This window comes from Mobula birostris, chromosome 18 (genome assembly GCF_030028105.1).
Source record: "Mobula birostris isolate sMobBir1 chromosome 18, sMobBir1.hap1, whole genome shotgun sequence".
Taxonomy (NCBI): domain Eukaryota; kingdom Metazoa; phylum Chordata; class Chondrichthyes; order Myliobatiformes; family Myliobatidae; genus Mobula; species Mobula birostris.
The window spans coordinates 38,348,455-38,372,024 of NC_092387.1; the positions used below are offsets into that span (position 1 = coordinate 38,348,455).

The 23,570-nt window shown below is 38.8% G+C and overlaps 1 protein-coding gene across 1 annotated transcript in view; it reads right to left on the minus strand.

Annotated features, from left to right (window-relative positions):
• Window positions 1-7,202: 7,202 nt before the first annotated feature.
• LOC140211837 (annexin A4-like) overlaps window positions 7,203-23,570 on the minus strand; it is a 42,458-nt gene continuing 26,090 nt past the window's right edge. Inside the window, exons 8-12 of the mRNA XM_072282011.1 lie at window positions 22,586-22,679; window positions 17,600-17,695; window positions 16,769-16,827; window positions 8,550-8,672; window positions 7,203-7,814 (exon numbers count right to left, since the gene is read on the minus strand). Of these exons, the coding sequence (XP_072138112.1) occupies window positions 7,749-7,814; window positions 8,550-8,672; window positions 16,769-16,827; window positions 17,600-17,695; window positions 22,586-22,679 (438 nt within the window). The 3' untranslated portion in view covers window positions 7,203-7,748. The remainder of the gene's footprint in view (window positions 7,815-8,549; window positions 8,673-16,768; window positions 16,828-17,599; window positions 17,696-22,585; window positions 22,680-23,570) is intronic.

The following is a 23,570-nucleotide window of genomic DNA, read 5'->3' on the forward strand; positions in this document are numbered from 1 at the left end:
TTTCTTCCCACTTAGAAAATAGTCAACTCTTTCATCTCTTCTACCAAAGTGCATGACCATACACTTCCTGACACTGTATTCCATCTGCCACTTCCTTGCCCATTTTTCTATTCTGTCTAAATCCTTCTGTAGCCTCTCCACTTACTCACATCTACCTGCCCCTCCACCTATCTTCATATCGTCTACATACTTTGCAACAGGGTAATCAATTCCATCATCCAAATCATTGACATATAACATAAAAATAATCCGGCCCAATACAGAACACTGTTGAGCACCACTAGTCACCAGAACAGGCTCCTTTTATTCCCACTCTTCACTTCCCGCCGATCAACCACTGCTTTACCTATGCTAGAATCTTTCCTGTAATACCTTGGGCTCATAGCTTAGTATGCAGCCTCATATCTGGCACCTTGTCAAAGGCCTTTTGAAAATTCAAGTACACAATATCAAGTGATTCTTCTTTGTTTATCCTGCTGGTTATTTCTTCAAAGAATTCCAACAGATTGGTCAGGCAAGACTTTCCCTTGAGGAAACCATGATGACTACAGTCTATTTTATCATGTGCCTCCAAGTACCCTGAGAATTCATTCTTAATAATCAGCTCCAACATCTTCCCAACCACTGAGGTCAGATTAACTGGCCTATAGTTTCCTTTCTTCTGCCTCTCTCCCTTCTTGAAGAGTGTAGTGGCATTTACAATTTTCCTGCCTTTTAGAACAATTCTAGAGTGTAGTGATTCTTGAAGGGTCATTACTAATGCCTCCACAATCTCTTCAGGCACCTCTTTCAGAACCCTGGGGTGTACAACATCTGGTCCAGGTGACTTAACTAACTTCAAACCTTTCAGTTTCCCAAGAACTTTCTTTCTGGTAATGGTAACTTAACACATTTCATGACCCCTGCTACATGGAACTTCCACCATACTGCTAATGTCTTCTACAGTGAAGACTAATGCAAAATACTAATTCAGTTCATCTGCCATTTTGTTCTGCCCCATGACTACCTCTCCAGCATTGCTTCCAGTGGTATGATATCCACTCTTACCTCTCTTTTACACTTTACTTATCTGAAGAAACTTTTGATATCCTCTTTAAAATTACTGGCTAGCTTATTTTCATATTCCATCTTTATCTTCTTAATGACTTTGCAGTCTGTCCGTTTCTTAAAAGCTTCCCAATCGTCTAACTTCCCACTAATTTTTGCTCATTATATGCCCTCTCTTTGGCTTTTATGTTGGCTTTGACGTCTCTTGTTAGCCATGGTTGTGTAATCTTGCCTTGTCATACTTCTTCCTCTTTGGGATGTATATATCCTGTGCCTACTGAATTGCTTTCAGAAATTCCAGCCATTGCTGCTCTGCCATCATCCCTGCTAGTATTCTTTTCCAATTAAATCTGATCCACTCCTCTCTTTACTCCACAGCTTCAGTAATTCCCTTTACTCCACTATAATACTGGTTCATCTGACTTCAGCTTTTCTTTCTCAAATTTCAGGGTGAATTCGATGGGATGGATTATGCTGAGACAGCCAAGAGTACCTGAGGATCAATAGTATGTGGAAAGTCAATAATGTAGAAATTAATGTCTTCTACATGATCCCCTAACCTCATCTGCAGTAATACAGCTTGTCACTGGATCTACCCAAAACCTGGCGGGCAGCCGTCCAAGACAGTTGCGAGCAAGGACTGACTCAATTCTCGTAGTGGAATGTCAAAATTTCAGATGTCCAGATTAATCACTGGTTAAAGCTTTTTTTCACTGTAGTGACCTGCTGCTGGCTTTTCTACATGGGCAGTGGACCTGAGTGAAATCCCCTCAGAGCATCACATAAGCAGCAGTCCTAAGCGAAACACAAATCAGCTCCATTTCCTACAGTCTCACTAGATCCAGAAGTCTCCATTCCTGCATTGTCTTTAGTCCGACTGGGACTCTCTCCTGGGTTCTTTAAACTCACAAGGCCCCATCTCCTACACTGTGCCTACACTCAGAATATTAATGTCTATTTTCAATGTGTGAGGAAGGCCCACAATCTGGAGTGTCTAGATGACAGGATTCCATAAAGACTGCCATGTCAAGAATGCACCATCTTTACTATTGTGTGGCTGTTGCTATACTTCAATTTATTTTTACAAAGTATACTCAAAGAGTGGAATAGCTTGGCTAGTTGAGCAGCATCACAACAATGACTTTACACTCACTGTTGCTAAGTCCAAGGAATTGATTGTGGACTTCAGAAAGGATATTCAGGAAAATGCACAGCAGTTGCCATTGAGGGGTCAGTGGTGGAAAAAGCGAGCAGCTTCAAGTTCCTGGGAGTCAACATCTCAAATGATCTACCCTAGATAAAACATACCGATGGAATCACGGAGAACTACGCCAAGGGCTATATTCATTAAGAGTTTGAGGAGATTTGGCATGTCACCAAAGACTCTACTGAATTTCTATAAATGAACTATGGAGAACATTCTGGGTGGTAACATCACCGCCTAGAATGGAGGCTCCAATGCACAAAATCAAAAGAAACTGCAGATGTTTGTGGACTCAGCCAGATCTATCCCAGGCACAAGCTCCCCACCATCAAGGACATCTTCAAAAGGTGGTGCTTCAAGAAGGTGGCATCCATCATTAAGGACCCTCATCATCTGGGACATAGTGTATCCTCTTCTCATTACTACCATTAGGGAGGAGGTACAGGGGCCTGAAGAGCACATTTAATTTCCACTCTACCATTGGTTTTCTGAATGGTCAATGAACTCATGAACACCATGTTAGTATTCCTCTATTACACTATTTATTCTATTTCTTACTGTATTTTATTGTAATTTTTAGATGTCTTCCACTGACACAAATGACAAATTTCATTACATACAGTATGTCAGTGCTAATAAACCTGACTCTGATTGAACCTTGCTCCTCTAACCTTAAACCTTTTCTGATTTCCCAACCCTGGGAAAAAGATAGTGTTCTTTTTTTCTATTTATGCCGCTCATGATTTTTCTTATCTCCATAAGACATAGGATCAGAATAGGAATATTTGGCCTATTGAGTCTGCTGCACCATTTTATCATGATTGATCCAATGTTCTTCTCAGCCCCTATCTCCTGCCTTCTCTCCATATCCCTTCATGCCCTGAACAATCAAGAATCTATCAACCTCTGCCTTAAATATACTTACAGACTTGGTGTCCACAGCTGCCTGCGGCAAAGTATTCCACAGATTCACCACTCTCTGGCTAAAGAAATTCCTCCTTACCCCCATTCTAAAAGGATGCTCCTCTATTCTAAAACTGTGTCCTCTGGTCTTAGACACTCCCACCATAGGAAACATCCTCTCCACATCAACTCTATCAAGGTCTTTCACGATTCAATAGGTTTCAATGAGGTCACTGCTCATTCTTCTGAATTCTAGTGAATACAGGCCCAGGGCCATCAAACGCTCCTCATATGACAAGCCATTCAATCCTGGAATCATTTTCGTGGACGTTCTTTGAACTCTCTCCAGTTTCAGCACATCCTTTATAAGATAAACTGCTCACAATACTCCAAATGAGGCCTCACCAGTGCTTTATAAAGTCTCAACAGTACATCCTTGCTTTTATATTCCAGTCCTCTTGAAATGAATGCATTTCAACATTGCATTTGCCTTCCTCACTACAGACTCGACCTGCAAATTAGCCTTTAGGGAATCCTACACAAGGACTCCCAATTCCCTTTATTATTTGCACTTTCTCTCTATTTAGAAAATAGTCAACCCTTTCATTTCTTCTACCAAAATGCCTGACCATGCATTTCCCGACACTGCATTCCATCTGCTACTTTTTCCTAATCCTAGTCCTAGTCCATTCTCCTAATCTGTCTAGTCCTTCTGTAGCCTCTCTACCTCCTCAAAGCTACCTTCCCTACCACCTAATTTCATACCGTCCGCAGACTTTGCAACAAAGCTATCAATTTCGTAATCCAAATCATTGACATATAGCATAAAAAGAATCGGTCCCAATACAGACCCCTGAGGAACACCAGTATTCACCAGCAGCCAACCAGAAAAGGCTCTCTTTATTCCCTGCCAATCAACCACTGCTTTTCCTATGCTGGAAACTTTTCTGTAATACCATGGGTTCATAGCTTGTTATGCAGCCTCATGTGTGGCACCTTGTCAAAGGCCTTCTGAAAATCCAAGTACACATTAACTGAATCTCCTTTATCTATCTTGCTTGTTGTTTCTTCAAATAATTTCAACAGTTTTGTCTGGCAACATTTTCCCTTGAGGAACCATGCTGAATACAGCCTATTTTATCATGTGCTTCCAAGTATCCTGAAACCTCATCCTTAATAATCGACTCCAACATCTTCCCAATCACTGAGGTCAGACTAACTGGCCTATGTTTTCCTTTCTATTGCTTCTCTCCCTTCTTGAAGAGTGGAATGACATTTGCAATTTTCCAGTATTCTAGAACCATTCCAGAATCTAGTGATTCTTGAAAGATTATTTCTCCATGACCTCTTCAGCCGACTCTTTCAGAACCCTGTGGTGCACACCATCTGGTCCAGGTGACATATCTACCTTCAGACCTTTCAGTTTCCCAAGAACCTTCTCTCTAGTTATGATAACTTCACACACTTCATGCCCCGGACACCTGGAACCTCCACCCAACTGCTAGTGTTTTTCACAGTGAAAATTAATGCAAAATGCTTCTTTACTTCGTCTGCCATTTCGTCATCTCCCATTACTACCTCTCCAGCATCATTTTCCAGCAGTCTGATATCCAGTCTCGTATCCCTTTTACACTTTACTTATCTGAAGAGAATTTTGGTATCCTCATTAATATTATTGGTGAGCTTACTTTCATATTCCATCTTTACCTTCTTTATGACTTTCTTAGTTGCCTTCTGTTGGTTTTGAAAAGCTTCCAAATCCTCTAACTTGCCACAAATTTTTGCCCCATTATATGCCCTCTCTTTTGTTTTTTTTGTTGTCTTTGACTTCTTTTGTTAGCCATGGTTGTGTCATCTTTCCTCTAGAATACTTCTCCCTCTTTGGGATGGATCACCCTTCAGTCTTCTATGCTCCAATGAATGAAGTCCCAATCTATTCAATCTCTCCTAATAATCCAGTCTCTTGAGTCCTAGCCACATTCTCATAAGCAACACATGCAAAATACTAGAGACACTCAACAGGTCCGGCAGCATCTATGGAGATGAATAAACAGTAAACATTTTGGCCTGAGACCCTTTTTCAGGACTGGAAAGGAAGGGGGAGATGCCAGAATAAAAAGGTGGAAGGGAGGAAGGCTAGCTAGAAGGTATTAGATGAAGTCAGATGGTTAGGAAAGGTAAATGGCTGGAGAAGAGAGTGGACCATGTGAGTAAGAGAAGGAGGGGCACCAGGGGGAGGTGAGGAGAAAGTGTAAGAGGCTAGAGTGGGGAATAGTGGAGGGAAGGGGGAGGAATAAAATTATCAGGAGAACTGATGTACATGAGGCGTAGCTCCTCCAGACTGAGAGCGTCCTCATCATGGCAAAAGAGGAGACCATGGTTGAACAAGAATGGGGTTAGGAATTAAAATGGTTGGTCACATGATATTCCGCTTTTCGCGGTTGGAGAGGAGGTGCTTGACAAAGCTGTCCCCCACGTTAAGTCAGTATAGAGGGGGCCACATCTGGAGCACTGAATACAATAGATGGCCTCAAGAGATTCACAGGTGAAGTGTTGCCTTAACTAGAAGGACTGTTTGGAGCCCTGAATGGAGATAAGGGAGGAGGTGAATTGTCAGGTGTAGCATTTCTATTGCTTACAGGGATATGTGCTAGTAGGGAGATTAGTAGGGAGGGGTGAATGGACAAGGAAATAACAGAGGAAGTAATCCCTGCAGAAAGTAGAGAGTGGGGGGGGGAGGGGAGAGGAGGTAAAGATGTGTTTGGTGGTAGGATTCCTGAATAATTTGGTAATAAAAAAATTCTCATAATTCCTATTTTGTAATCTTTCCTGGTTAATGGCACACTGTATAGCAGAATCTGGTCTTCAGTCATCTTGGACTCCTTCTGTTGCATCAAGCATGTTTGATATCAAGTGTTTCCTAGTTCTGACCTAGAAATATCACTCATTGCCTTGAAATATTAGCCCTATTTTTCTCTCCTAAAACATTAGCTCTAGTTCTAGTTCAGACCTTGGTAAATATTTTCAGCACTTTATTTTAATCTCAGATGTTTGTTTTTCCATCACTCCTGGACTGTGGGGTATATGTAACACGGATGAAGCAGCATTGTGTGCTTCTAACAACCACATTAACCCAGTTGACCTCATTAGTGCTATTCCCTTTGTTCTACCCATCCCTCCCCTCACACTCTTTGCTCCGCAAAACCAACTTGTTTTCTCCCTTTCCCTGTTTTCACAAAGGTTTGAAACTGAAATATCACACCAGAGACTCCACTTCAGTTGGAGTTTGAGGAGATTTGGCATGTCATGAAAGTCTCTCACAAATTTCTATAGCTGTATCGTGAAGAGCATTTTGATTGATTGCACCACAGGTATGGAGGCTTCGTTCCACAGGATCACAAGAGGCTGCAGAGAGTTATAGACTCAGCTAAATTCAACACGGACACAATCATCCCCACCATTGAGAACATCTTCAAGAGGTGTTGCCCTAAGAAAGCAGTATCCTTACCATGTGTGACATGCCCTCATCTTGTTCCTGCCATTAGGAAGGAGCCTGAAGAGCCACACACAACGATTCAGAAACAGTTTATTTCCCTCTGCGTATGTTTCTGTACGGTCCATGAACCCATGAACACGACCTCATTATTCCTTTTTATGCACTATTTATTTTGTAATTCATAGTAATTATATGTCTTTGCATTATATTGCTGCCCGAAAACAAATTTCACATCATGCAAATTAGTGTTAAAAATCTGGTTCTGATTCCACGGATGCTGCCTGACTTGCTGAGTGTTTCCAACAATTGTTGGTTTCATTTCAGATTTCTCTTTCTTTAAATTTTGAAATACCAACGATGAGCATTTAAAATCTGCACTACCCTTAAGAGGAAAGGACAAGATCATTTAATTGTGTTCACACACAGCGACTTTTCAGTTCCAGCAACTGGAACACATTGTTGAAATAGAGTATATACCTAAGGAGGAGAGAAAATCTACAGAGTAGGATAGTTGTCCAAAAAATGTATTCAAGAAAGACATGGAAACACAGTGAAATTAGGTAGAGGAAGTCAAGAGTTTTATTTTCTAAAAGAGAAGCCATGACCTTTAACCTCCACTCCACCAGTAGCTATAAAAACAGTAAATGTCAATCAAATTTCAGCTAATGAGCAACAATAAGCAACACATCAGGCATTCTCCCAGAAATAATCTTACCAGGTCAAATAAATGTAGAACATTTAAATTTTTAATTCTCCCATTGTTAAGTGTTAAAAATTGTGTTTTTTTATTTCTTGTATAAAATGCTTTTTACTTAAAACAGAATTTTATTACAATGATTACAATGCAGAGTGGCTTGAAAGAAACAAAACAGTGCTGTTTATCCAGGGTTTATGGAAATACTGGCTCAAACAAGAAATGCATTGGCAAATTAGTTGCAAATTTCAGAATCCAACCTGCATTCAACGTATTGCATTATCTAACAAATCACCCTCACCTTCGCCATACAGAATATAAATACATGATGAATGAGGATACATGAATAATGCACCATATTCAATCTCAGAGTCATGGCCTTGATGTAAAGCAATCAATCCACTTTATTCATCTTCATCCTTTCCACAGATTCGTAGCAAGATCTTCTGAAAATCACCTCCCACATCATCCTATTGGGAAATAAGACATGTTACCATGTCATCAAGAACCTGACACCTTTATACAACCAAGCCATATCAGGTACTGGAACCAATTCTGAATTGTTTCCAACTGTCTCCTTAATCCAATCTATGTGTACCCAATTGTTTTCCAACTGTCTCCTTAATCCAATCTATGTGATTTTTGTTCTCTCATTTGTCAGTAATTCTCCACACTGATGAAGTCCAGTGCACAATCAAATGGGAAGGCAGTGCATGCTTTCAATATTGGATAAAATATTGTAAATGGAAAAATAAATTACACAAAATGGTTTTTTTTGTCCATAATTGGTAGCCTGGGTGGTGTATGCCATGTTCCCTGGTAGATTTGATGCCCTTGCTAATTGCTATACAGGGTTTGGAATGTATTAGGCACACTAGGAATTATTTTATAGATTTTCTTTGCAATCCCAAAACAACAGTACATAAAATCACAGTAAATCAATATCTCTTTTCTTCATCACTCATTATACAGTTGTTGCACTATTAACTAGAAATGTACTAAGAATGGTACAGCAGTGTTCACGGCCACAAACACCAAAATGTGTGGTTAGCGAATACAGAAGCTTCAAAAGTTTAATACATTGTCCTCTACTTAGGAAACAAGTAACAGGAAAAGAGAATATTGCTCACATTTATAAGATGTCCTCAGTCATCCAATAACAGAGATAGTATATGGTTTTAAAATTATATCTGTTTGGAACATACCTCAATATATGAAAATAATGATTTTCCATAAAGGTTGCAAAATTCAGTTTTGATATCCATCATGTCTACTTCACTTCGAGAGATTATGATTCGAATTAGGCCTCTTTCATCTGTACCAGCACCCTGGTAGGAACAATAGTTAAAATGGGCTAATTTCAGTAGTTATGATGGTTAGATCAGACACACATGGACTCTCTCTCCCTCTTTCACTCACACACACAACTACTTGTGCTCTTGGCAATGAATGTTACTCGGTTTGGAAAAGCTTACACTACAAAATAGATGTGTCATCAGTAGGACGGAGATCAAAAGTTTTTAAAAACTCATACACAACCCCAATGTGGCTCCATGGCTCAGTCTTTGGTTCAGTAAAGATAGGACAACGATGGAGAGCTTTTCCACAAAGATGGTTAACATTTAAAATATTTTAATGAACTCAGCAGCCTCAGAACTAAAATAAAGTCAGGAAGTTCTAGAAATATTCAGCCGGTCAGGTAGTATTATAGAAGGAGAATGGAACAGTTGCACAGCATTTGGTGCTGCTGCCTCACTATTCCAAGGATTTAGGTTTGATCCTAACCTCAGGTGCTGCCTTTGTGGAGTTTGCATGTTCTCCCTGAGATCACGTGGCTTTTCTTGGGTACTCCAGTTTCCTGCAAGTTGGGTTACTGCCTGCTGTCAATTACGCATAGTGTGGATGGCAGGTGAAAGATTTAGCAGGATATATATGGGTATGAGGGAAAGAATATGTGACAAGAAAATAGATGGGAGGAAATGGAATAGAAGAGAATATCTCGAGAGCTGGCACAGATTCCTTGGGCTAAATGGCACCCTTCAATGGAATGAGAATATTTCAGATATACAATATGTCCCATAGATAAATATGAAGTATTCATTATTTTTTGTTTGAGCTTCAGATTTTCCACAGAAACAGCCTCAGATTTAACCAGTTTTATCTTGACTATTGCTGATGAGACTACAGGAAAACAGCATTTCCTGCAGAACAAGAGAAACAATATATTCTTCAACCTCACCACCTAACTCATCTAATTCTAATCCCTTCTCCACCCACTGATAGATCAGAGCAACCTGTTGCTGTGTCCTGCTCCAGAATGTCTTCCCAAGGCTAAAACCCAAATTTAACATAGAGGCATATCTCAGGTAAGAAACATCATCAACACTCAAGAGCAGGACTTCCCAACTTTCTTTATGCCATGGAGCCTTACCATTAACTGAGGGGTCTGTGGACCCCAGTTTGAAAAGCCCTGCAAGCATGCAGGAAAACCCACAACACGATGTAACCCACCTATTAATATCTAAGCTCCCACTTTGGTAACAATGATTCTCAAGTTGGTAACCCCAATATTATGTAAATCTTGGCTAGTACTCCAATAATTTCCCACAGCCTTAATCCATGCAGGCCACTGAACAAGAAAGTTTTTTTTCAGTTCCCATAGTAACCATGAACCAGATGTAGCATTAAGTAAACTGGGTTTGACAAACATATTTCACAGAGTCAAACCAAAGTTCTACTGCTGCAAGTCAACCTAATGGAGTGAAAAGTATCCACCATCCAACATAAGTAAATCTTTGTAAACGTCATTGGTAAACACTGCCTGTAGCCACACCTCTCAAAATGTACACATAGGCAATAGAACAGGGTCATAGCACAGGAAGCATGGCTTACTAAAACTCAATTAAATATAGCAATATTCACAAAATTGACATTAGTTTATTGAAAAGCGACTTGATGAAATTGGAGGACTTTAAAAAATTCTTCGTCCAACCCTTAGAATCCAGAATGATTTGGTTCCACTCTACTTTTGTAGATTTGGAGGTAGTTGATGAGATTGACGTAAGATCTACAAAATCTATCACAAGTGAGGCAGGAGTTGCTAGATTGTTTGGGTGGGAGGGTAGGTAATTTGGGTTGTGGACTTGATCTTGTTTTTGATTTGGACTTGTGCATGTTCTCGAGAGAGACTTGTGGATCTCAAATACCATTTGAAATGATTCATCATGGGGTTAGGGATTCACATACATCAGTGCTGATGAGGCACTTTCACAAAAGAGGATTTGAGAACAGTTCTGGACAACATTCTTGCTCCTGGTAATTTCATTTTGTGACTGAGCTCAGGATAGAGTGGCAGCTTGAAATGCTGGTGTTGGGTATGTGAACACAGTTGACAGAGTTTAATGTTCAGTATTGTGGATGTTCACCTAAGGAACAGCACTGACAATGTCGTTGGGGGGACTGCTGATCCAGCCAGTGGAATTGGAGGATTTGGCAGAGACTACATTGGTGGTATCTCTCTGCTGTTATTGAAATGCCTGCTTTATATACTCCTTGCCCCAGAACTATGCAAGAGGGCATAGATCACTGCCAGTCAGTACCCCATAAGAATGATGGGTTTCAGTTCCTGGATCTTCAAACACACTTTTATTCAGAGGGCAAACAGCAGGATATGGTGTTTCATCATCATGGCCTGCCAGCATTGTGGAATTACTTACTGCAAGATAGGGAGCATGATCATTTTTAGAGAAGGTCTTGTAGTTTTTGTGGTTGGGAGGGCAGTATTGTGTAGATGTTTATTGTAAGGCTGTTCCCTTTTTACGCTTCATTGAAATGGTTGTTGATGAATTGGGGCATTGGCTTGTGCTCCTGGATAAGCTTTGTCTCTATACTCCAGCTCAGTGACTGAAGTTGGTATGCTTTTAGTTCTGAAATGATTGTAAATAGGCTGAACAGTTTTCTATGTGCTGTTGCAGATTAGTTTATCTCCAATGGGAAACTGTGAGAAGCAGTCATAAAGCAATGGGCCAACAATGCAGCCTTGTTCCACACAAGTCAACACCAAGTCAAGACTGGTATAGATCTATTAGGTAGATTAAAACACACATGCCATTATGTGTGCAGATATGAAGAAGAATTTCAGAGGACAACACAAGCAGTCAGTTACGCTTTACAGTCCTGTTGATTGGTCAAATGCTTTTGTGACTTCAATAGATTGGCCATGTACCATGTTTAATTCTGTTAGCTGGATTTTCTTAGAGTTGTCATGCAATGAAAATAGTGTCCAAAGGGATTTCACAGCCTCGGAATATCATTCTAACAAGTACATTTTACAGACTACAGTAATGCAAATACTTAAGTTGAAAATTTAGTTCAAGATAACCTCTAGACCAAAAATGTTCCCACCATCTTTGCTTGGTTGAGCTGTTTAAGACAAAAATAATTTTAAAATCAGTCATCTGCGAATCATAATTCTGAGATGTGAATGAATACTCCAGGGAGGTATTCCAATGCTCTTCTTATTGGCTTCTCTCCAATGACTTTCCATCTCATCTACCTAACTACTGTCCTTACTCAACAACAGATTGAACCTTCCTTTCAACACATCTATACTTTGATCTATATTTGCTTAGCCTGAAAAAAAAAATCCTTGTTTGATATCCCAGTCCCTTCACGGCTTTACCCCAGGCTTTTCATCTCTATTCTCCTCAGCTCCTCCAAATCTATGAGCATAAGGTGTAACTGGCAGAAGACCTAATAGGAATTAGGAGATGCAGAGAGAAGAGAATTAGCGGAACTGAGGACAGTAGAGATGAAAGGTGAATAGTCTCTAAGAAACAGAGGAAGAAATAGGTCACTTGACCTCCTCTGTCCATGTCAATTACTAGGACATTGCTTCAACTCACCCTTTGTGAAGTTAGAGAATAAGAACCAGAAGCAGGAGTAGGTCACTCTGCCTCCTCTGCCAGATCCACATTCAATGAGATGGCTGATTTTTTAAAAATTTCCATACCACTTCCCCTCACTAATTTGCAATTCTTAATTTCCTGATCTGTGCCTTTTTAATCTCTCCATCCTCAATAGAAAGACCCTACAGATTGTGCAACATTCTACCTTCTGTAAATCTGTAGCTACAATGCCTTGTAAAACTATTGCACCCAGGGATTTTTATCAATTTAAGTGAGAATTTTTGTTTGGGAATCACATTCTCCCTTTTTCCCCTCCCACTGTAGAGCCCAAAAACAGGGAAAATTGTAAAGCATGAAAAACTAAAAAATTCTAAAATTGAAATGTCAGCAGTTCATAAGTATCTATCCCCTTTGCTCCATACTCAGTTGAGCCATCTCTCGCAGCTATTGCAGTCAGGCATCCTATTGGATAAGTCTCCATTAGCTTTTCACAATGTGATGGGGCAAGATTTGCCCATTTTTTCCTTGCAAAATTGCTCAAGCTGTGCCAGGTTAGTTGGGGAACAGCAGTGGATGGCAATCTTCAGGTGTTGCCAGAGATGTCAAAAGGGTTAAGGTCAGGACTCTGACTGGGCCAGTTAAGGACATCAATTTGCTTCATTTGAAGTCACTCCATGGTTGTTCTGGCAGCATACTTTGGGTCATTGTCTTGCAGAAAGGTGAACTTCCTCCCCAGTTTAAGCAAGCTTTCTAGCAGAGGCTAGCCAATTTTTATCGAGGATCTCTCTGCACTTAGCAGCATTCATCTTCCCATCATTTCTGACCAGAGTTCCATCCCTGTGGGCGAAAAACATCCCATAGCATGATGCTACCTTCACCATACTTCACAGCAGGGATGGTGTTAGCTGGCTGATGCGCAGCATTAAATTTGCACCACACATACCACTTAGTGTTGAGGCCAAAAAGTTCCACTCCAGTCTCACCAACCATAGACCTTCTTTACAGTAACTTCTAAGTGATACTTTGTAATGTTTTTACAGGTGAGGATAGGCTTTGTATTTTGCCAGGGCTTCTTCCTTGCCTCTTTTCCATAAATACCCATGTTGTGCAAGGCCTTAGAGATTATGGAGCCATGAACTTCATCTCCAGTTGCAACCTGTGACTTCTGGTGCTCACACAGAGTGACTGTTGGCATCATAGTAGTCTCTCTTACAAGTGCCATTTTTCTCCAATGACTAAGTTTAGAGGGGGGCCTGACCTAGGCAGAGTGGCTGTGGTTTTGTATTTTTCCCCACTTTTTTAACAAAGGACTTCACTGAACTCTGAGGTCTGTTCAGTGACTTTGAGGTGGTTTTGTACCCTTCTTCAGATTTGAGCTTTTCTACTATCATTTCCCTGACTTGTGTTGAATGGTCTTTTGTCTTCATTTTGGTTTGGTCTGCTGAAAATCTTCCATACTGTTGGACCTTACAGGGAGAGGGGGTATTTATTCAGGTGATCCTCTAATTTTCTACATCAATAAATTGGGTAAGTTGGTAAGGTAATATACAGTATTGCACCTGAGGAAAGTTAGTGTAGTAATTACAAAGGGAATGAATACATTTTCAGCCTCACAATTTTGGTTTTTAATTCATAGTAAATTGTTGACAGGTTTTGGAACTTTTCTTTTAATTTGAGTAATGCATAGTGTTTTGTAGATTAGCTCAGAAAACCTACTTCAACATATTTAGAATTTGGAAATTGAGACAGTAAAATGTGAAAATAGTTGTGGGGGCTGAATATTTTTTCAAGGCACTGTGATACTAAGCTCTGCTTCTAGTATCCCAATTTGCAACAAATTTCATTCACCCATCATATAGTTCATAATGTTAAATAGTCTTTGATTTTAGAAATATCAATTTGAGTTCCCCACTTCCCACAATGGGCATCTCACCCATCCACTTAGGGATATCGGCACTTTTAAATTTTTAGCCATTTGAGCATCCACAGTTTTAATCACCCCATATGGATGGTGTACCTTCAACTGTGAAGAGATTCCCTCCCCTAAATTTTTCACATTTCTTCTCTTTTGGTCTATTCTCACCTCCTTTCTTCCAGATGAGTCACACTGCTCTAACACTATTTTACATGGATTTTGCTGCTGGAAGTTTCCTTGGTATATTTGACCTACATTAACAATGTTGTTTAACTATGAATTGTTGTTCGGATTAATTTCCAAAAGCAAAATAATTCTGAATTTGATCTCTTATTCCATATTTTAAACAAAAGAATCTATTTGGCTTAGTGAACTAAATTACTGAACAAGTATATAATGTGGATAGTACTTCTCACCAGTATTCAACTAGCATCCATTTCTACCACCAGGTACCAAAAGAGCTCCATTGTTTTCATGGCAGCTTGATTCATTGATGTAATGGTAATATTTACACTACTGTTCCAATTTCCTGTCCACTGTCTCCTGCACAATTATTACCAGCTAATAACATAAACAATCAGTGTCGCCATTAGGATTTTTCACATACATAGAAGGTATAATGATTGCTGTGGGGTGTATGGGGTGCCAGGGAGGGGTAGCACCTCTGGTGGGGGAACATGTCGCGTCCTTTTCAGGGTGGTTAGTCCACCTTTGGTCCCCACCTGGCACTCAGCTCTCATCTGTAGCTCCCTGTAGCTGTTTGCATGCGACAGCGGCCACACCCTGGGCAACGGCTTCCACAAGCCGGCTAAACCAGGTGAGGGTAGCCGACGGGTCTCAAACCCTCGGTGAGATAGGGAGTTGTCTATCCCAGCATGTGAAGACAGACTCCGGCGGATTGAGTGGACGAGACCAATGGCATGTCCAACGGTCAAGAAGGCAGTCTCTGCAAGCGTCGTGGAACGTGTAGAGCAGGACAAGACACAGAAGACGTCCTGGGCATCCACTGCGCCTAGTCCCATCTCCAGCTGTCTAGACTCTGTCTTACCACTGGATCCAGATGGGAATTGGGAAGAGAGAGTGAGGCTGATGCTGCGCAACTCTCCCTCACTTAAATCCAAATCACGCGCTAGTCTTGACACCATCATAATGGTGTCAAGGTCCTCATCGACGTCAATGATGGACGAACAACAATGATTGCTTTAATAACACGTAAACAACTGGATGCATTTTATTTGAATTACTGAATGTACTTTTAAAACATATTATGAAATGTCACCAAGGTCAATTGCAAATTTATAAAGATGTACATTGGACAGCATTCTGATTTGTTGGCTCACAGCCTGCTAAGGAGCTTCAATCCACAGGATCACAAGAGGCTGCAGAAGGTTGGGGAGAAGGTACAGGATCGATGTACACTCAATGTTTTAAGAACAGCTTCTTCTTCTCTGCTATCAGATTTCTGAATTGTCCATTAACTCATGAACACTACCTTGTTACTTGTCCTTTGCACTATTTATTTTTAAAACTTACAGCTTTTGACATTGCCCTGTACTGTTGTAAAGCAAATTTGATGACATATGTCAGTGGTAATAAACCTGATTCTAATTTGACTGTAAGCCCAAGTTAAATGAGCTTTGTTTGCATATATTTGTTTATAGGATAGGGCAGTGCCAGCTTTTTACAATTGATCTTGAAACAGCAATTAAGAGTTTAACATCTGGTGCGGAATCAGTGGCAGTTGGGTTTTTAAACAGTAATGCAGTAGTTTCATGGTCATCTTTACTGATATCAGCTTTTAAATTCATATTTACATAACTGCAGGTGCTCTGTAATTTATAAATTACAAATGTTTTCTATGACCTCATTGACTCAGGATATATATCTTTGATTACGCTTTTTGCTTCGGCAAATAGGACACAACTCTCTATATGAGAATTCCAATAATATATTTTGTCCAGTTCTATCGATTATGAAATACTCACCAAGTGTTTTTTGAAACAGTATCCCTTTTGTAAATCAAAGAATAGTTATAATAGAATTTAAATTTTGTAGCTACTGTGTAAGATTCAAGTTCCAGGCCTCCAGATACTAATGCAATAGATTAACCAGAGTTGTTGTATCCATAATAGAATCCATTCTGAAGACCTCCAATGTGGTCTCAACTTTGACAATGCAATTCTCACACTGAGGAGGACGAACAATTGAAATTGGAACAATTACTTTGCCTGAGGATTCTACTTCAAACATTGTCTTTGTAGCTTTGCATTTAGCAAAACCATTTCAGGTTAATTTTATTTCACAAGAATCCAAGTAACAAAAATCCTCACTATGTATAACTTATACAAATGCTGATCAATTTCAACAATTCACCAACTTGTGTAAATATTATTACAGCATGTGAGTTATAGTAATTCCAGTATTTATTTCTGCAAATAACATTTAAATTATGCGTTAGTATTCACTAAGCTCAAAAAGACTCAGCTTCCAATCATAGGGACGAAGGCAACTTCACAGGATCTCCAAAATGGAGAAAGTAATCTTACACAAGTCCAATAAATGAAAGTTAAATTAAAAAAAAAGACTTTTCATTAATGCTTACCGACATGGCTTCATAAAGCTTACTTGCAAAATAGCCAGCTGGGTTCTTAGCATATTGAACTGCAGTGAACAGAAGTGAAAAAGTACAGTCACTACCATGAAAATATACAGACTAAACAAATACGCCTTTTGTACAAAGTTTGGAGTATATGTGGCATCTCTTTGTGTAACTTTATATTCTATAGTAGGATTGGGGATTGCCAAAAATCAGTAAATATAATCAAAAGATTTACAGCCTAAATTTACTAGGATTGGAGAAGTCCAGATGCATGCTAGGCTTAGAGAGCTTCAGTGATTAGAGAGGGGGGAAGAATTTAAAGCAACATATGGGCAAGGTAATATTTGAACAGGAGTTACTGGTTAAAAGAAAAACTGTGGAATTTTCAGTGTTGATTTTTTTCTTACAGAGGATAGACAATAGGCTGGCATGGGGGAAAAAATCAAGTTGAGAGGTAATAAATGCATAGGTGATGAGGTGAAGCAAGACTAAATCACACATTTTCTTGTTATAGGTTTGAGAATTGGTGGTCTTAGTGATGGCACAGATAAATGGTCAGAACTTCATCCTGAGCACAAATACAATGCTAAAGTTATAAAGAGCCTAGTTCAGTTTCAGTCAATTGCTGTCAAGAACGATGGAGTCGATGCGTTGAGTTGATGATACAAAGACAAGGACTTTGGCCTTCCCAATATTTAGTAGGAAATTTCTGCTTATTCCTCCTGGATGTTAAAGATCCACCTTTCTGCAAAGGCACAGCCTTGTGGATCACAATTTTATCTGAGTTTGTAACATTTACAAATATAGATGTAGCATGAATAAGTATATCCTTACCTAACCCCAACATTCCCATCTGAAATGTGCCAGACATTTCATCCTTAATGCTGTCTTCAACATCTTTGTTAGTTATTTGATAATATTCTTCAAAAACTATAAGAAAAAACAATTTTGAAATTTGAAGATAACAGTCCTCACTCTCGCATCATGGAATAGCTTTAAGCTATTGCTGCAGCAATGTATAAAAATATACTTTCAAATTATTCAAGGATACATTAATAGAAAGATTAAAAGAGCAAAGTTTTATAAAGTTGCACTCACATCAAGAACCCTTACACACTCAGTGAACAAATGAGGCATCAGTTGTAAGATCAGCATTTAGTACCCAATTACAACATTATGTGGAGTGGCTGAGTTAGGGCAAATACGGAAGAGGAAATTACAAATATTAAGGCCTAAGCAATATCTACCAGTGGTATAGAGATTAAAAGCAGCAAGCAAACATAATTGGAATGTATTAGTAAAGTGTATCAAAATTCAAGAATTAATTTTCTATATGAAACTCAAACATAAAAGAAACAGAACAAACAGAAATAGAAATAAAAAAACACAAAATGAATATTTCATCTCAACTGGCAACTCAGAGACCAAGAGGTGTGCCTATATGACCTCATGTGGTTAATTCCAAAAATACTCCATTAACTGTAACTGCCATTTTTCCGAGGGTAATTAGGGATGGGCAATAAATTCAGGTCAAAGCCCAGATCCTTCAAAACTAATAAATTATATAGAAAACAAAAGTTAAACATTCAAGGTCAGCAATAAGCAGTCATGTGGGTAATGAAAGAGCAATAGTTGACGATATCATGTTAGATACAAATTGCTAAAGTCTAAGTAAGATGAAGGACTCAAAAGATTATCATAGGGTAAGCAAGATGCATTTGTGTTTTCAAACATGCAACTTAAAAGCCAAAAATGAGTATAAATATTTTTGCTATATTTCTTTGCACCACAAGAGGACATTAAGTTATCACATTCTATGCTGGCTCTCAAAGTAATTATATAAATCCCATGCCCACATTTCAGTATAATATTCTCACACATACATCAACCCCCTGCCACTCTTAACAGACACATACATACACAAAATCCCACTTCCCCCACCAACCAACTACAGTGGATAATTAACCTAAACTACCAAGGAATGTGGAAGAAAATGTAAGCAACTGAGAAAACCCACATACACACAAGGAGAGAATGCAAACTCCACACAGTGAACCACAGAACCTAGGTCACTGAAGCTGTGAAACCACTGTGCTGCACAAATGGATCAGAAGGGTATAGATGTAGTGGGTCTATGCTAGTTTTTGTTTAGCAATGAATTTTTTGTCTGATCCATTTTGATAAACTCACCCTCGTCTCAAATCACACTCTCACTTCACAATTTGTTTTGAAAGAGTTAAGTAAATTGAATGTTTTTGGAAACTCCCTTACTTATATCATTGCCATCAATTACTAGAGAGCCTACCTAAAATGCCAGGCTTTGCACTTCATTATACTATGGAGAGATTGGAATTTCCCCTCCCCCCCAAAAAAAAACATTTGTGCAATGATCAGGAATTTCTACAGGTTCTTGAGCCCAGGGGCTACTACTATTTAAAATACCGTCACTAGTTTTAGACAGGCTTGCTTATAGCTAGATTGCCTGTTCCCATAATCTGCCCCTTGAACAGTCCCCTCATTAATTTTGATATATTAGCCTCAGATCAGCAATTAGGTTTTTAGAAGACTTTTGATAAGGCCCTACCAAGAAGGTTATATAAAAAAAAAGTAGGAGCACATGGAGCTAAAACTGTAATAATTGCTGACTAGCAATTGTCCATTTACAGCACTTCTAATGTTTTTTGCACATTAGTGATTTAGTATCATACAGTTGTGAGGTTTTACAGCACAGAAATTAGCCCTTTGGCCTGCATGTGCACATGACTCTTCCTCCCTTAACCACTGACACCACCCTCGTTTAGACTCATTTCAGTTGCCTCTATTACAACCAAATCCACATAGGTCCTGCCTATTTAGCCATCTAGCAAATGCTTCTTAAACAGAGTTTGTATGATTTTACCACCTCCCATAGCAGCACATTCCAGCACACACCTAGCTACTTTAAATATTGCAGTGTGTTCCAGATATCCAGCCACCCTATGGGTTGAAAAAAAATTCCCTCTCCATTCGCCTCTGAACCCTTTGCAGCTCACATTAAACCTATATCTTATAATCTTTGACTCCTCTGTTTGGAGGAAAGATTCCTTCCATCTACCTGTAACTCTGCACTTCAATCAAGATCTCACACCACCCCTCCCCCATCAAATTTATCCATTCCAAGGAACGCAAACCTTGATAATTCAGCCTGGACTGCTCATTATATTTTAGATGTGACCTAATCATAGTTTTATAACGATATAACATGAGCTCCCTGCCCTCATATTCTATGCCCCTACTAATGAAGGCAAGTATCATATATGCCTTCTTCACCTTGTCATCTACTATGCTGTTACCTTTAGAGATCTACATATTTATACAATATTTCTGTTTCACAATAATATCTAGGGTTCTACCATTCATTGTGTATGTCCTATTTATATATAGACCTTCCAGAAGAGCATCAGAATCAGATTTATTATCACGGACATGTGTCGTGAAATTTGTTAACTTAACCAGCAGCTGTTCAATGCAATACATAATAAATAAATAAATAAATGAACAACAGTATATGTGTATTGAATTGATTAAAAATTGTGCAAAAACAGAAATAATATATTAAAAAAGTGAGGTAGTGTTCATGGGTTCAATGTCCATTTAGGAATTGTTTGACAGAAGGAAAGAAGCTGTTCCTGAATCGCTGAGTGTGTGCCTTCAGGTTTCTGTACCTCCTACCTGATGGTAACAGTGAGAAAAGGGCATGCCCTGAGTGCGAGGGGTCCTTAATAATGGATGCTGCCTTTCTGAAGACACAACTCCTTGAAGATGTTCTGGGTACTTTGTAGGCTAGTACCCAAGATGGAGCCGATTAAATTTATGACCCTCTGTAGCTTCTTTCACACTTACCAGATTTAAATTACAACTGCCATTGCTCTGCCCATTTTGTCAATGGATCAATATCTTTCTGTAACCTAAGACCATCCATCTCATTGCTAACACTACAAATTTGCCTATAATCATTGGAGATGAAACAGGTAGACCTTGAAAGCATTGGGCAGAAAACTGTGTAGATTTGACAGGGCCCACTAAATTAATTGTTTTTCCCCTGTATTTTACATGGAACAAAAGCCTTGTATTTCTTGAGCTTAACTGGTTTTAGTGTGGAAACAGCTACTGTACTGAGTTTAGTAGATGAGGGGATGAAGGCCAGGAGGTAAGGCATCTTTGACTGTGAGCTAACTGCCACTTCTGGTCATTTTCATTTCCTTGATCAGCCTGATGTCTGACAAGGATTTGTGTCGAGGCAGTAGTTTCCTGCTCTCAAAACCCAGTGTTATTGATTCATGTATTCTATGCTGTGTTCCTGAAGGTCCTCTGGATGTGACATTGATCACCGGCATTGTCCTTCAGCCCTCTTCTTCTGTAAGAGGCTTGGCATTTTGAAGCACAAGAAAATATTGCAATTTCTCCTTCCAAGCTGGAATTGGGAATGATGTAGGTCTGACCCTACTGCCCAGAAATTACTTCTAAATTTTTTTCATAACTGTCAATTTACAACTTTACACTGTGATAGTATTACTATTACAAAGCATCAAAAATATTTACTACTCTTGAAATGTGTGTTATCTAGTTACTTAAAGCAAACATTCTAGCTAACAACTTCCTTCAGAAAGGATTTTGCTGAATTTCTTGTGCTTGAGTGGTATTGATTTAGACAGGAGTTCCCGGGGACTGTGGACCCAGGTTGGGAACCCCTGATTTAAGCAAACATTTGGCAGGTAGAACTTTTGTTTCCCCCCCAATTATGACAGTTTCAGGAACCGGCAATAGACTGAAAACAAGAACTTTTGATATTTAAAGGACAAGCTCTGGTGTTTTAATTAAAATCAGTTTACATCATTTGGAACTACAGTGTAAAGATAGATATGTATGATCAAAAATATGGTTCATTTGACATTGGCCTGTCTGATGTCCCTTTGTAAAGCAACAGAGCATCAACTTAAATATTATTTCAAACCTAACATCAGGTTTTAATCTGATACCTATTTATCCAGGGACAACAGCAATTTCAACTGGACACAGATTTACTATCAAATCAGCTCCTTGTGGATTGCCTGTGGATGCAGTAGCCCAATACGAGTACCTTGAACTACAACTTGGACAATGCAGTCATGATGATACTTTAGGAAATTTTGAAGCATTAAAATTAGCCTTTTGTTAAGAACCTAACTTAGTTTGTGAAATGACTTTTAAATTCTCCAAATTTGGCTGGTGGTGACTTCTTCAAAACACAAATCATTTGCCAATAAAATACTTAAAATTATACAATTAAAACTCTTTAACTGGAAAAGCTCAGTTCCTGTTTATTTAATTAAGCACTTATTTGAAATAACTGGTTAAATCTTGTGACAAGTGCTGATAAATTATTTTTGTCATAGTCTCAGTAACTCAAAAACTGAATACGGAAAACACTCTATAAATAAAGTAGGAGGGAGTGAGATAATCAAACTTGTACAAGCTACATAGTGTGACCCCAAGCTAACTTATTTCAGCTACAGGGCTGCAAAGCTCTAATAGAAAACCAAGCAAATTTAGCTGCAAGGATAGAAAATGCTAACAATGTGAATCCAATAACATAGCCACTGAACATTGCAAGTACTTCTCATGTGTTATATGTGCCAAAGGCTGATCTCATGTTATTTTAAAAAGGTTCTTTGGACATATCACATCTCATGATGAGTACATGTCCCATTTTTTAGGGAACATTTCATGAAAAGCATTAAGATAGGTAGCAGTCAATTGAATATGTTAGGTAGTTTCAAATGCGATACACATGCACACTACCTTTTCGGAGATGAGCAAAATTCCGCCTGCAAAAGACCTTAATGAATTTTGTCTCATCAGTTCCCCACTTGTCTTCTCCTGCAGCAAACAACTCCTAAAATGAAACACATCGATCAATTGTGCAGTACAGATAATGTAATTGTATATTAAACCATATAATCAAATCTCAATTGTTACAAGAAAAACAATCTACTTTTTAATAAAGGTTTAAATATTAACTGTGAACTTGGCTTCAATAGTACTTCTGCATCTGAGTCACAAAACTCTTGGAATAAACATAGTCAAAAATTTAAACACTAATTATGATATTTTCAATCAGTATCTAAGCTGTACAAATCGATGACTCTGACTATATGAATGCTGTATTATCTGCTACATAACAGTAAAAACTACATTTTCAGGAAAGCCTAGAAAAAAATCTCAATTACTTTCCAAAAATAGAAGAGAAAGAACAATTTTAATCTTTGCCAACATTAATCAGTAAAAGAGTAATAATACCATTTGCTCACTTGAGCTCAAATGTGCATACATTAGTCACTGCGCTGGCTTCACAACAGATCAAACTTTAAGAGGATTAAGGGAATAATGAAAAATATACCCGGCAAATTTTAATCATTTTTAAGATGCAAGTCTCAATTTCATATTTAAACAGATTTCATAGTATCCTCTCAGCTGCTGACGAATGTTTGGCCCTTATGAATGTGACAATGGCTGCATAGTATTTTGAGGGCTCCCAAGGAATAAGGTAGTATATAAATACAATTTCTCTCTTCATGGTTTTTGACCAACATTAATGCATAGTTTCTAGAGTTTATAAACTGATGCAACATTGGATCGCTGATGCAGTCTGACAGGTTTAATCCTGTATTTTACTAAACTTGCCAGTTGGAGCTGTGTGAATACAAGAAAACAATGAGTGAATAGTCCTGACAACGACAGAACAAAACAAATTCAGAGTAATCTTGATGGCAGGGCAGGAACACAT